At 37.3% G+C, this 12250-nt stretch overlaps 1 protein-coding gene across 2 annotated transcripts in view; it reads right to left on the bottom strand.

The window, feature by feature from the left end:
* Positions 1 to 249: 249 nt before the first annotated feature.
* The window catches only part of LOC310726359 (hatching enzyme 1.2-like), a gene marked incomplete at its 3' end in the record, with an annotated part of 41826 nt that continues 29825 nt past the window's right edge, over positions 250 to 12250 (bottom strand). The window contains exons 1-4 of one of the 2 annotated variants that reach the window (XM_083541875.1): positions 1329 to 1781; positions 981 to 1124; positions 775 to 892; positions 250 to 637 (exon numbers count right to left, since the gene is read on the bottom strand). In XM_083541875.1, coding sequence (XP_083398001.1) covers positions 250 to 637; positions 775 to 892; positions 981 to 1124; positions 1329 to 1446 — 768 coding nt within the window. In that variant the 5' untranslated portion in view covers positions 1447 to 1781. Of the gene's footprint in view, positions 638 to 774; positions 893 to 980; positions 1125 to 1328; positions 1782 to 12250 lie in introns of those variants that run through there. The other variant, XM_083541876.1, reaches the window with a different exon arrangement.

Genomic DNA, 12250 nt, shown 5'->3' with positions numbered 1-12250 from the left:
TTATATTCAGGTTCAGACATTGATGATTTGACAATAATTGTTGTAGATTTATGAGTGTAGGATACAGATTTCTGTTGTTTAGATTTAAGAAATCAAGGTAAATAGTAACCCAAACATGATTGTAGCCATTTTATTGCATTATTACATACTTGGTTACCACAGTAAGTGATGTCATTACTGTGTACTGTATGTTTAACTGCTATACGATACTAAAGTAAATTTAAATCAAAGCAAACATTCTGGACACCTTCAGCACTTGTAGAGAACATTGATCCTCTTAATGTCGATAGTGGAAAGCTCTTGTCTCTGTCCAATCATCACAGAAGGATTAGGAATAGGGGTGATGGTGTCCAGACCATTCATGGAGAAAGCTGTGTTTCCATAGTGCATCACAGAGGAGTAGTCGTACGGCGTGTTGAGGTTGTTGGTGTTCTTCAAATCAAAATTAGACTTTGTTGTTGGGTCGATGTTTTGCCAGTTGATGGTAACATATTTATCACGGTCGCTTCGAACGTGCTCGTGGTAGAAACCGAGTGCATGGTTCAGCTCATGCTCGATGACGCCATGGTAAACACAGCCAAACCTGCTGAGAGAGACGACCTGAGAACCGCCTGTTTTGCCCACATCAGAGTAGCAGCTGAGAGGAAAGAGAGCAGATGTGAAGAACTGACTATGACACTAATGTCAACATACAAACGAGAATTTATAAAGTATAAAGAACATCAGTCATAAAAAGCATGTATAGGGAATGTTAAACAAGTTAATGAAGCTCACCCATCATTGTTCTTGATTTTGATGTAGTCAGTTTCATTTGTTCTGGGAACAAAACGAATGCAGGTTTTGTTGTGGAAACTCGCCATGGCATTGGCAATTACAGTTGTATCAGAAGAAGCTGTGAAGAAAATGGCCAATACATTAATAAGAAATAAGTCAAGATGTGATGTAACTGAGTAATGTCAATTAAACGATATATTACTTACAGAAATCTGAGCTCAATGTGTAAGGAACCTTCACCAAGCCATTTGAAGACTTTTTCCAAAAACAGTTGTTGTTGTAGAGGCAGACCAGAGCGTTCCTGCTTCTTTTTGCGAGTATGTCTCCCTCCAGCAGCAGTTCACTGGATCCTTCATACAGAGAATCAAAAAGGGATAACCTGCTGATGATTTAGAATCAAATACAGTTCTTTGACGATAAATTTTTGCCCACTGTCACTGATGCGCACAACATTGAATCAAAAAAAAAAATATCTTAGAGCAGGTTGTATTCACAAATGTACATAGCAGTAATGATACTGGTCAAATGTGGTTGAGATCAACAAATTATCAGACCTTTGTTGATGTTGAGAATCCTAGTTGTAATGTCCTCCCCGTCAGGTTGGGTAAGATAGAGCGCTTGCGAGAAGCCAAGCAGCAGGGCTAGAATGGAGAGAGAAGCTCTGGACTCCATGATGCTTCAGTGTGTAGAGATGATCTGGATGCTCCTTCACCGTTGCTGGATGACTGCATACTGCCATACCTGACGTTTTATACACAAGGACACATAGCAAAACAACATGGTGTAGATTTTTAGGAATTAAGGGAAGGCATAAGAGTTCATTGTCTAGTGTGTGGAACTAAAGGGTGGACCCTCTGAAGAAGACTTACTTTAATACTGTACTGAAGCTGTGCTGGATTCAGGAGATTGTTTAGAGATTCTGTACTAATGGACAGAGTGTAGCTCTTAATGTTTGATTATTGGTCTATGTTTCAGTGTCAATATCAAGGGAGTGACTTGTGTATGTTTAGGACTTACTGTTTACGTCAAGATAAACAACCTGGAAATCTTACAACATGTTTTTGGACTAATTCTCCATTCTTACAAGGAGAGAAATGTATCCTCTATTGATAAGGAGGAAACGCAATTTAAATGCATCTGTTCTCTTTTACTATACAGAAGCAGGACCTGCACATTATATTTATTTAAATATCCATTTAATTGATCAGGTAGATTCAGTTGGAGTTGATGCTTTAGCTATAATGGAATCTGTAGAATTACTGGCCATATTCAGCTCTTCTGTCTTGTGAACTATTCATGATGTGAAGCTTTACCCTTTTCCTTCCTCAACTCATTTATTTTCCCTTAACAAATATAGTAACACATCTCTTTTTTCTTACAGGTCCCCTGGTGGTCTAGTGGTTAAGATGCAGCGCTCCCACCACTGCGACCCGGGTTCGATTCCCGGTCAGGGAACCATCCCCAGCCACTCTTAGTGCCGGTCCCAAGCCCGGATAAATTGGGGAGGGTTGCGTTAGGAAGGGCATCCAGCGTAAAACATGTGCCAAATCAAACGTGCGGAGGATCCGCTGTGGCGACCCCTAACGGGAGAAGCCGAAAAAGAAACTTATCTCTTTTTTCTTACAGATGCTTCTCTGATGTTGGCAGAACAGTTCTGGTGGTCAGTCTCAGCAGATGTGGTTGTGGTTACTATGTTATTGTACCATGGTAAGATTGGATATTGATTCCGGAAAGCAAATAGTAGGATTTTCAGGCTGTTTATCATGAGTTGAACATTAAGCCCTTTAAATATACAAACCACTCCCTAAAAAGAGCAACAACTTTAGCTGACTTTAGCTCTGCTTGCCTATACACTATCAGAACCACTGACATTTACAACCTAAATTCTAATATTCGTTCCATAAAATTTTCTTTTATTCCCAACAGTTTATTCTTTTCATTCCTGTTTCTCTTGGCTGCACTGCTTCCAGTACGTGTATGTGGATGTTAGATTCTTTGTCCAATCAGATTTCAGCCTTTATGTGCTGCCATGCGAATCTAATCTGCCCAGGGCCTTCACAATCAGTACTGCTGGCCTTTTTACCTTAGTCTCTATTATTAATAAATCTATTTCATTAACCAATCAGATTTCAAATTCACTCTACAGGGCCAGCTATATGGCCCAGAATAGCATCAGCATTTTTCCATCTTCTGATTAGTTTGTGTAGTGTCTTAAACGTATAGTATCTTAAATGTGTAATATCTAAAAGCCTTAACTCATACAATTCTACAAATGGTGAAAGTCCTGAAACGGCCAAAGTTAATTACTGAACCATCTGGCCAGATGTTTTCCTTTAAGCCAAATGTATGAAAGGCCCATAGTGCTTATCTTATGAGCCGTGACTGAGAAAATGAAACGGATGGTCGTCTTTAAATCAGTATAAGCCGAAGTATAGAATATGATCCAGGATGCACATCCTCTTGGGAAAAGACCTCTGACCCGTTCTCACTGTATGTTAAGATGAATGGTCTGGGAAAGTTAGCGCTGGTACATTTGAGATATATTAAATCTGGACAAAGACAGGTTTCTCTTTAAGATAAACATTATTGCACAGTAGGCTCATATACATCTGTTATGCATTAAGAGGCGGACCCAGAGAATGATCAGAATATATAATGAGTGTGCAGCCATGGATCGGGAGTCAGACTTTGAATCAGAGCGTGCTGACTCCAGGCTTGACCGGAAGGCCTGTAAAGATGCTATATTTCTGTGCTGAATAAAAATCATTATTTACACGAAATAACTGCGTCTACGGAGATTCCTTCCAACCGACAGCTACACTCCATCAAGACGACGAAATACACAACATTTGTCAGAGCGAAACTGTTACAGCCAAATTCCACTGGTAAAACACATCTGTAGTGCTCTGCACACATTAATACATCTGAGTGAGACTTTTCTTTGCCTTCAGAGGAAGAGAAATTAATTTAGTCTCGGACATACTTAAAAATCAATTTTTAAGAAAAGCTAGATATCATGAGGAGAGGTCGACCAACCCCAAAGCTAGCTAGCTTATCTCAGCCCGGGAAAGGGTTTGTTGACTGCTTCCAGACCAGTGCCTATAAGTGGTACCACTGGACTACAGCCTCTGAGGAGCGGTGCAAATTATGAGTATGCATCTCTGGTGAGTAGGGGCTGCGGTTGTAGTGTAGAGGTGTGGAGCTTGCTTTAGTAAAAATGGTATTCACCATCAATATGCGAAATGCCTCTCTCTCTGTAATGGCATGCGTTGTTATAATTGTGTTTTTGTGTAGTATTGATGGTTTCTATACTTGCGACGTGATAGTCGTGGTATTAAGAGGTGGATTAAGTAGGGTAAGTAACAATGATTATTCAATTCATCTGGATACTCAGAACTTATGGATACAAAATCAAACTATGTATATTCTCTATATCAAGATCAATATGGATTATAATTGCAGAGTTGGGATTTTTTTGCTTTGAAGGCATTTTATATGTTGTGGCTCAAGATATTATTTGTTTTTAATGGTTGTTCAAAGACAGGACTGCTATAGTATGTCACATCAATTTGGACAACATTGACCCAGCAATTTATTATTATTTAAACTTAAAGAGCAAGCAGCTGACATCGGCATCTTGAGGATAAACTCACTCTCCAACTGCTGAACTTGTTCTTAATGTTTGGCTTGATAAATCTTTCTGTAACATTGTATTACTACTACTCTTTCCCATCATTTCATGGTTTGACGGATCATTTTTATTCCCCTGTAGTCACTGCAGTTCTGCACATCTCCCTTAATCTTAAAAATTGAAAAAATACCAGCACACTCATTCTCCATTGCTCAGGCATCCTCTCAACATCCAAAATTTTGTTGAACAATTTGGTTAAAAACTTCACTGCAATCTCTTCTAAACATTTTCATGTTTCTACTGGTATGTCATCTGGTCCAACCGACTTTCTTCTCTTCATCCTCTTACTAGCTTCTTTTACTTTCTCCTTAGTAATCCTATCCACTTCCTGCTTCACCATCTCCACAAATTTCCAACCTTCTCTCTCTCTAATTTTCCTCATTTATCTGCTCAAAATACTCCCTCCATCTTCTCAACACACTCTCCTCACTAGTCAACACATTTCCATCTCCACCCTTTATTGCAACTTGCAGCACATCCTTTCCAGCTCGGTCCCTCTGCCTGGTCAATCTGTTTAAATCTTTTTCTCCTTTTTCGTGTCCAACTTCTCATACAGCTGCTCATAAGCCTTTTTTTTGGCTTGTGCTCCTGCCTACTTTTCTCATCTCTCTGTCGATCCTAATTCTGTTCTGCCAACCTCTTTCTCCTTATGCTTTCCTGCACTTCCTCATTCCACCACCACGTCTCTTTGTCTTCCTTTCTATTTCCAGATGTCACACCAAGTACCTTTGTAGCTGTCTCCCTTATCATTTCTGCAGTACTTGCCCCATCATCCAGCACCTCTTCACCACCACTAAGCCCCTGATCTCTTCCCTGAAACTCACACTACAGTCTTCCTCCTTTAGGTTCCACCATCTTATTCTTTTTTCAGTCCTCACGTCTTCTTCCCATCCAACACTATTTTCCAGACCACCAACCGATGCTGTCTAGCTAAACTGTCCCCTGACAGTCTCCAATCTCTTCCAGGATCTATCTCCTACATAGAATATAGTCCACCTGTGTGCATTTTCCTAAACTCTTATACATCACCCTATGTTCCTCCTTCCTATTTAAATAAGTATTTACTACTGCCATTTTCATCCTTTTAGCAAAATTTACCATTGAAGACTGAACCAATCACCATTCTTTCACTCGTAGGTTCATTGTCCACCACTTCATCTAACTCACTCCAGAATTTTTCCATTTCCTCCATTTCACATCCAACTTGTGTTGAAAAGGCACTGTTGACATTTATCATCACCCCTTCTACTTTCCTTCTACTTCACGTTCATCACCCTATCAGAAACTCTTTTCACCTCCACTACACTTTTACTGCACTCTTCCTTCAGGATCACCCCTGTTCCTTTTCTTTTTCCATCCACACAATGGTAGAACAGTTTAAACCCACCTATAATGTTCCTGGCCTTACTCCCTTTCCACTTGTCTCCTGAACACACAACATATCTACCTTTCTCCTGTCCATCATATTAGCTCATAACTGTCTCCCTTTAACAGTCATATTACCAGAATTTCACCTGCTCACCTCCACTCTCCTCCACTTCTCCTTTTCAGGATTCTGCCCTATACTAGACTTCATTTTCTATCAGTCATTGTACCTCCATGTTCCAAGTCACATACTACACTTATCACCCACATCTGTTTCCTGTTTCACCTAATTAGTGTTGTCTGGATGTTCTCATCTGCTTGCTTTTATCCTTTTTGGAATGTCATTGTTTTCCATAAGTTCATGGATTTCTTGTCTATGTTTCATATTAATATTTTTTTTTTTTATAACTATATTCTCCACAAAGCAAAATTACTTTTGTATATTTAAATTTAAAATTGAAAAATAATTTACCAGAAGCACTTCCTGGGTGTGGCCTTCTAGAGACGTGTTCCTTCATGTGTAAAGTTCAGCACATACAGCACTATTATACAGAATCCTCACAGAGCTGTGTTCAGAAATGACTCAACTCTACACCTTACTGTACATAGTGAGATACACACCACTGATTCTCACTGTAGTTACAGGTCATTATTTCTTTGCAATTAACTAATTAATATATTAATGAATTCTCATTTTGAAACAATTAATAATCTAATTTATAATTTGTTTTTTTTTCATAAAAATACTTCTCACATTGATTTCTTTATTATCTTCTTTACAGCAGGAGGTTTTGCAGATATAATTGGGCCGACAGACACAAATGGGTACATCGATGAAAAAGAAACAGACACTGTTACTCTGAAATGTCGGTATAAATCAAGCAGCGAATACATTTTGCTTTACTGGTACAAACAATATCCTAACAAGACACCACAGTTTTTACTGTATAAAGGCTCAAGAGCAAGTTCACATCTAAAAAGCACTCCAGCGGATCGTCGATTAGAGGCAGGAACAACCAGAGACATCACTATACTCACTATAAGAGGCCTAAAGCTCTCAGATTCTGCTCTTTATCACTGTTCTCTCAGAGACACAGCACAGTGATACAAAGTCACTGAAAAGCTGTACAATAACATAACAATGGTGTGGAGGAAGATAAAGATGGTCCCTTTACCAAGCTGTTATCAGGTAGCCACAGAAACATGTGTGGTTGCACACACAGCTTGAGGCTTTGCACAAGATCAGGAGTTGAATAGAAGTTATGCTCTGTACATTGCTTTTTTGGTGAATTTACAAAGACTCCTTATTCCCAGCAGCTCTTTCTCTCTGCAAACTAAAGCAAACTGAAGGATAGTATTTGGACTGAGTAAATAAAAAAACAGGAACCAACCAGAAAAACAAACAAAATCTTGTCTTTTGTCTTTATCCACAAGATGGTGTAGTAAGCTGACAAATTGTGCACCAAGTACTAGTACCCTGCTCACAACCAACCCAGAAATACTGATTTCTTTAATAAAGAGCACTACTGTTTACAATAAAATAGACTCAACCTGATCTGCAGTTATTGATAAATAGTATTTTTAGTACTCAGTCAAGCACCTACATCTGAAAATGTCTCCTTAGTGCCTATTTAGAGGTTTCACATCAATAGCAGTGAATTATAAACCTTTAACATTTTTTATAAGTAATTATTCTTTTTCATACTATATTGATAGGTAAATATTGATTTGTGTATAATCATAATATAATCACCAACATGTGAGTTATATTTTAATAAAATGTAGTCTGTTCATCTGTTTTGTGGGTAAAATATATTTTTTTAATTTGTACATTCAGAATGTAGCTGTCAGATAAAATGCTGATAAATTAATGCATTTATTTTTACTATATCAGTAAAAATGAGTTCAGCACTGATCCATATATGAACTAAAACTTTAATTTAAAGTGTTTTTGGATTGACATCGATTGACTCAAAGATTCCCCATGTGAGATTAAATGCAATGCCATTCTGTCAGCAAAATCACTACCACTGTCATGTGATGCTGTGGGGTGGAGCCTCATGAACCTTTAAGATATTATTGTCATAGAGCACAGAAAGACCTACAGAAAAATATTTTAATTCAGCTAAAACAATTCATTATGTTCACACTTACATTCATGTGCTTGTGGCTTTCACTAGGTGAGTTATACACAGAATCTTTGTTAATTTGGTGATTAATTAGTCACTATTTTTTTTTTTTTTTTTTTTTTTTTTTATGTTTAATGTTATATAACTTTGACTTGATGTTTAAAGATTACAAAATATTATGTTCTCTTCTCTATGACAGGTGACTCCATGGCAGATTCAATAGAGCCACTTTTCCGTCATAAAGCAGTAGGTGAAGGTGAAGATGTTACTCTGTCCTGCAGATACAAAAAGAGTGCTTTTGTCAGAAACCTGCAATGGTACAAACAATATCCAAAATCCAGACCTGAGTTACTTCTTTACATCCTTCCAAGTGGAGATACAAGTTCCCTTCCACCACGTCTGAATGCTACCGTTAAAAATGAGCAAGTGGATCTGATCATTAGAATATGGTGACATGCCAATCAGCTAATCAACTCATCTCAGTTTGGTTCACTAGGCTACACAATCACTGGAAAGACTGCTGATCTGACAGTTGGCCAGAAGACAATCATTGACACCCTTCACAAGGAGGGGAAGCCACAAACATTCATTGCCTAAGAAGCTGCTGTTTACAGAGTGCTGTATCCAAGCATGTTAACAGAAATTTGAGTGGAAGTAAAAGGTGTGGAAGAAAAAGATTCACAACCAACCGAGAGAACCACAGCATTGTGAGGCTTGTCAAGCAAAATCGATTCAAGAATTTGAGTGAACTTCACAAGGAATGGACTGAGGCTGGGATCAAGGCGTCAAGAGCCACCACACACAGACATGTCATGGAATTTGACTACAGTCATATTCCTCTTGTTAAGCCACTCTTAAACCACAGACAATGTCAGAGGCGTCTTACTTTGGCTTAAGAGAAGAAAAACTGGAATGTTGCCCAGTGGTCCAAAGTCATTTTTCAGATGTGCAAGTTTTGTATTTCATTTGGAAACCAAGGTCCTAGAGTCTGAAGGAAGGGTGGAGAAGCTCATAGCTCAATTTGCTTGTAAAGTTTCCACAGTCTGTGATGATTTGGGGTGCAACTTCATCTGCTGGTTTTTGTTCACTGTGTTTTTTGAAAACCAAAGTCACTGCCCCCGTTTACCAATGCTTCCTTTTGCTGACCAGCTTTTAAAAGATGCTGATTACATTTTCCAGCAGGATTTGGCAACTCCCCAAACTGACAAAGCAAATAAATGTCTTCCAAATAAATAGCTGCATAAATCCTACACTATTATGGATTCTGACAAGTCTTTCATTAAACAAAGCACAACTTTATAAATCATGTTGATCAGGAACAGTGCAATAGTTGTGTGTGTAATGGACACTGATAATGTAAAGTGATCTAAATAAAAGTTATACTACAACAGCAGCACTTCCTGGGTGTGGTTTTCTAGAGATGTGTTCCCTCATGTGTAAAGTTCAGCACATACAGCACTATTATACAGAATCCTCACAGAGCTGTGTTCAGAAATGACTCAACTCTACACCTTACTGTACATCGTGAGATACACAACACTGATTCTCACTGTAGTTACAGGTACTTCATATTCATTTGTTTATTAACTTTATTATAGAAAATCAATTTTTGTATTAATCAAATAATTTCTTAATTTTATATCTTAGTAATTTGTTTACAAAAGCTACTTCATATTTTATGATATAACCCTAACCCTAACCCATATGTTAATATATTGGAGTTTGTTTGTTTCTTCTTTACAGCAGGCAGTTTTGCAGATAAAATTGGGCCAGCAGATAAAGATGCCAACATCATCAGGAAAGAAACAGACACTGTTACTCTGAAATGTTCATATGAGACAAACAGTGATGAAATTGATCTTTATTGGTACAAACAATATCCTAACAGCACACCACAGTTTTTACTGTGTAAAGGCGCAAGATCAAGCATTGTGATTTGATAGATTTAATTTTGTTTCACAGTTGATCACCTCAGAGAAAATGACATCTAAATACAATTAATTAAAGAGGTTAAAAAAAGTGAAGTAAAAATAAATAAACAATGTTTATGTTAATTGACTGTTAATTATTTAAAAGCACATGCAGCATTTATGAGTCTATAGTGCTGCATTTTCACAGAAATAAATCATATCACTTTGTGCTGATATCACATGAACCATGAGAAGTGAAACCACCAGGAAAGCACCATCACAATGTTATCATCATTGTTTTATGAGTTGTCTATATTTATTTATTATTTCTTCATTATAATGGCATATATGAATCTATACCACCTTTACAGCATCATCAGAAATTTCAATACAACATGGACATTAAGGAAATTAACACACATCATAACTCTGTATTTTCCTACATTTCATATTTAATTTAATTATTTGATTGAAAAAATAATAAAAATCCTTCTTTGTAATTTTAGGCCAGAATTCACACGACTACAAACTGAGGGATTGATGACAGAATCGTCATGACTACACCTCAGTAAAAGTGGGCGGAGCTCGATGTGGTGAGATACAGTTTAGACAGTTTCACAGAGATACTGACATTTATATCTACTGCAAGACACAACCATCATGTTCCTCTTCTTTCTTTTCATAGTAGTTCAAATCATTGGTAAGACTTTTATATTCTACACAAACTTTATGTGGATGCTGGAGATTTGTACTGAAACATAAACATGATGATTCAGTTTGTCCTTAAGAAATGAAATGAGAAATATTTGTTGTTGTAATGTGTTTACAGCAGGAGCTTTTGGCAGCAGCATTACACCAGAACAAACCATCATATCTTCACCTGAAGGCAGTAACACCACACTGACCTGCACATATGACGACTTAGCTGTTTATCTTCACTGGTATCAACAAAAACCTCAATCAGGACCAAAGTTTCTTCTGATGATTTCTAAATCCTCAGATTATGTAACTAGAGCTGAACAACTTGACCCAAGAATATCCATCAGACTTCATAAAGACAAAAATAAAGTAGATCTGGAGATCTTTCCTGCTGCAGTATCAGACTCTGCACTGTACTACTGCGCCATGGAGCCCACAGTGACACAAAACTTATACACACCGTACAAAAAGTGAAGCTTTGTTCCTCTTTCAGTAGAGGGAGCTGTTCACCTGTTTCATTCAAATACAGGTTTCTGTCTTAGACTTGGATTGAGACTATAAGCAGTATTAATGAAATCATGAACAATACATAATTTTATTAGGGAAATAAACGTTATTTAATAAAGAAAATAACTGAAGATTTTTATTTCCTCTAAAATGTATATTACATAAGTCATGTTGCTGCTTTATGAGCACAGTGTACAGTATATTCAATTTTGCACTACTTTGGTTTTATGGAAGTTACACTAGCAAATATTTATATTTCTACACAGGCCTTTAACTTCAACAGACAGGTGAAGTCAGATGCAGTATGTTGATTATCATTTTACACTGATGCTGTGAAGTGATGATCTGTACAGTGTTATTCTACAACAGCAGCACTTCCTGGGTGTGGCCTTCTAGAGACGTGTTCCCTCATGTGTAAAGTTCAGCACATACAGCACTATTATACAGAATCCTCACAGAGCTGTGTTCAGAAATGACTCAACTCTACACCTTACTGTACATGGTGAGATACACAACACTGATTCTCACTGTAGTTACAGGTAAATCATTTACACCAGTACATTCATTACAATTAAAATACCCATGTTTGTTTAAATCTAGAAATGTCTTAATTTCTGGCATGATTAGAATTTTTTTTTTCATTTTTTTTTTTTTATTTACAGCAGGCAGTTTTGCAAATAAAATTGGGCCAAGTGATGCAGAAACCAACATCCTCAGGAAAGAAACAGACACTGTTAATCTGAAATGTTCATTCGAGACAAACTTTGAAATTGTTTATCTTTTCTGGTACAAACAAAATCCTAACAATGAGCCACAGTTTTTACTGTATAAAGGTGCAAGGTCAAGATCTGATAGAAAGAGCACTCCTGATGATCATCGATTAGAGTCAGAAACAACCAGAGACTCTACTAAACTTACTATCAGAGGTCTAAAGCTCTCAGATTCTGCTCTCTATCACTGCGCTCTTAGAGTAGCAGCACAGTAATACAGAGACAATTAAAGGCTGTACAAAAACCTAACACTGTTATATAGAAGTTTCTAAAACCACAGATCAAAGATAATCCTTTTACCAGTCTTTCAGTGAACCACAGCAAAGGTGAAATGTTGTGGTATTATGCAGCTGGGGAAAAGCTAAAATAAACAATGTTGAATTAAAGTAAACTTTTTTTGTTTTT

The sequence above is a fragment of the Silurus aristotelis genome, assembly GCF_946808225.1.
Source record: "Silurus aristotelis genome assembly, chromosome: 5".
In the NCBI taxonomy this organism is placed as follows: domain Eukaryota; kingdom Metazoa; phylum Chordata; class Actinopteri; order Siluriformes; family Siluridae; genus Silurus; species Silurus aristotelis.
This window is presented reverse-complemented; position numbering and strand designations above follow the sequence as displayed.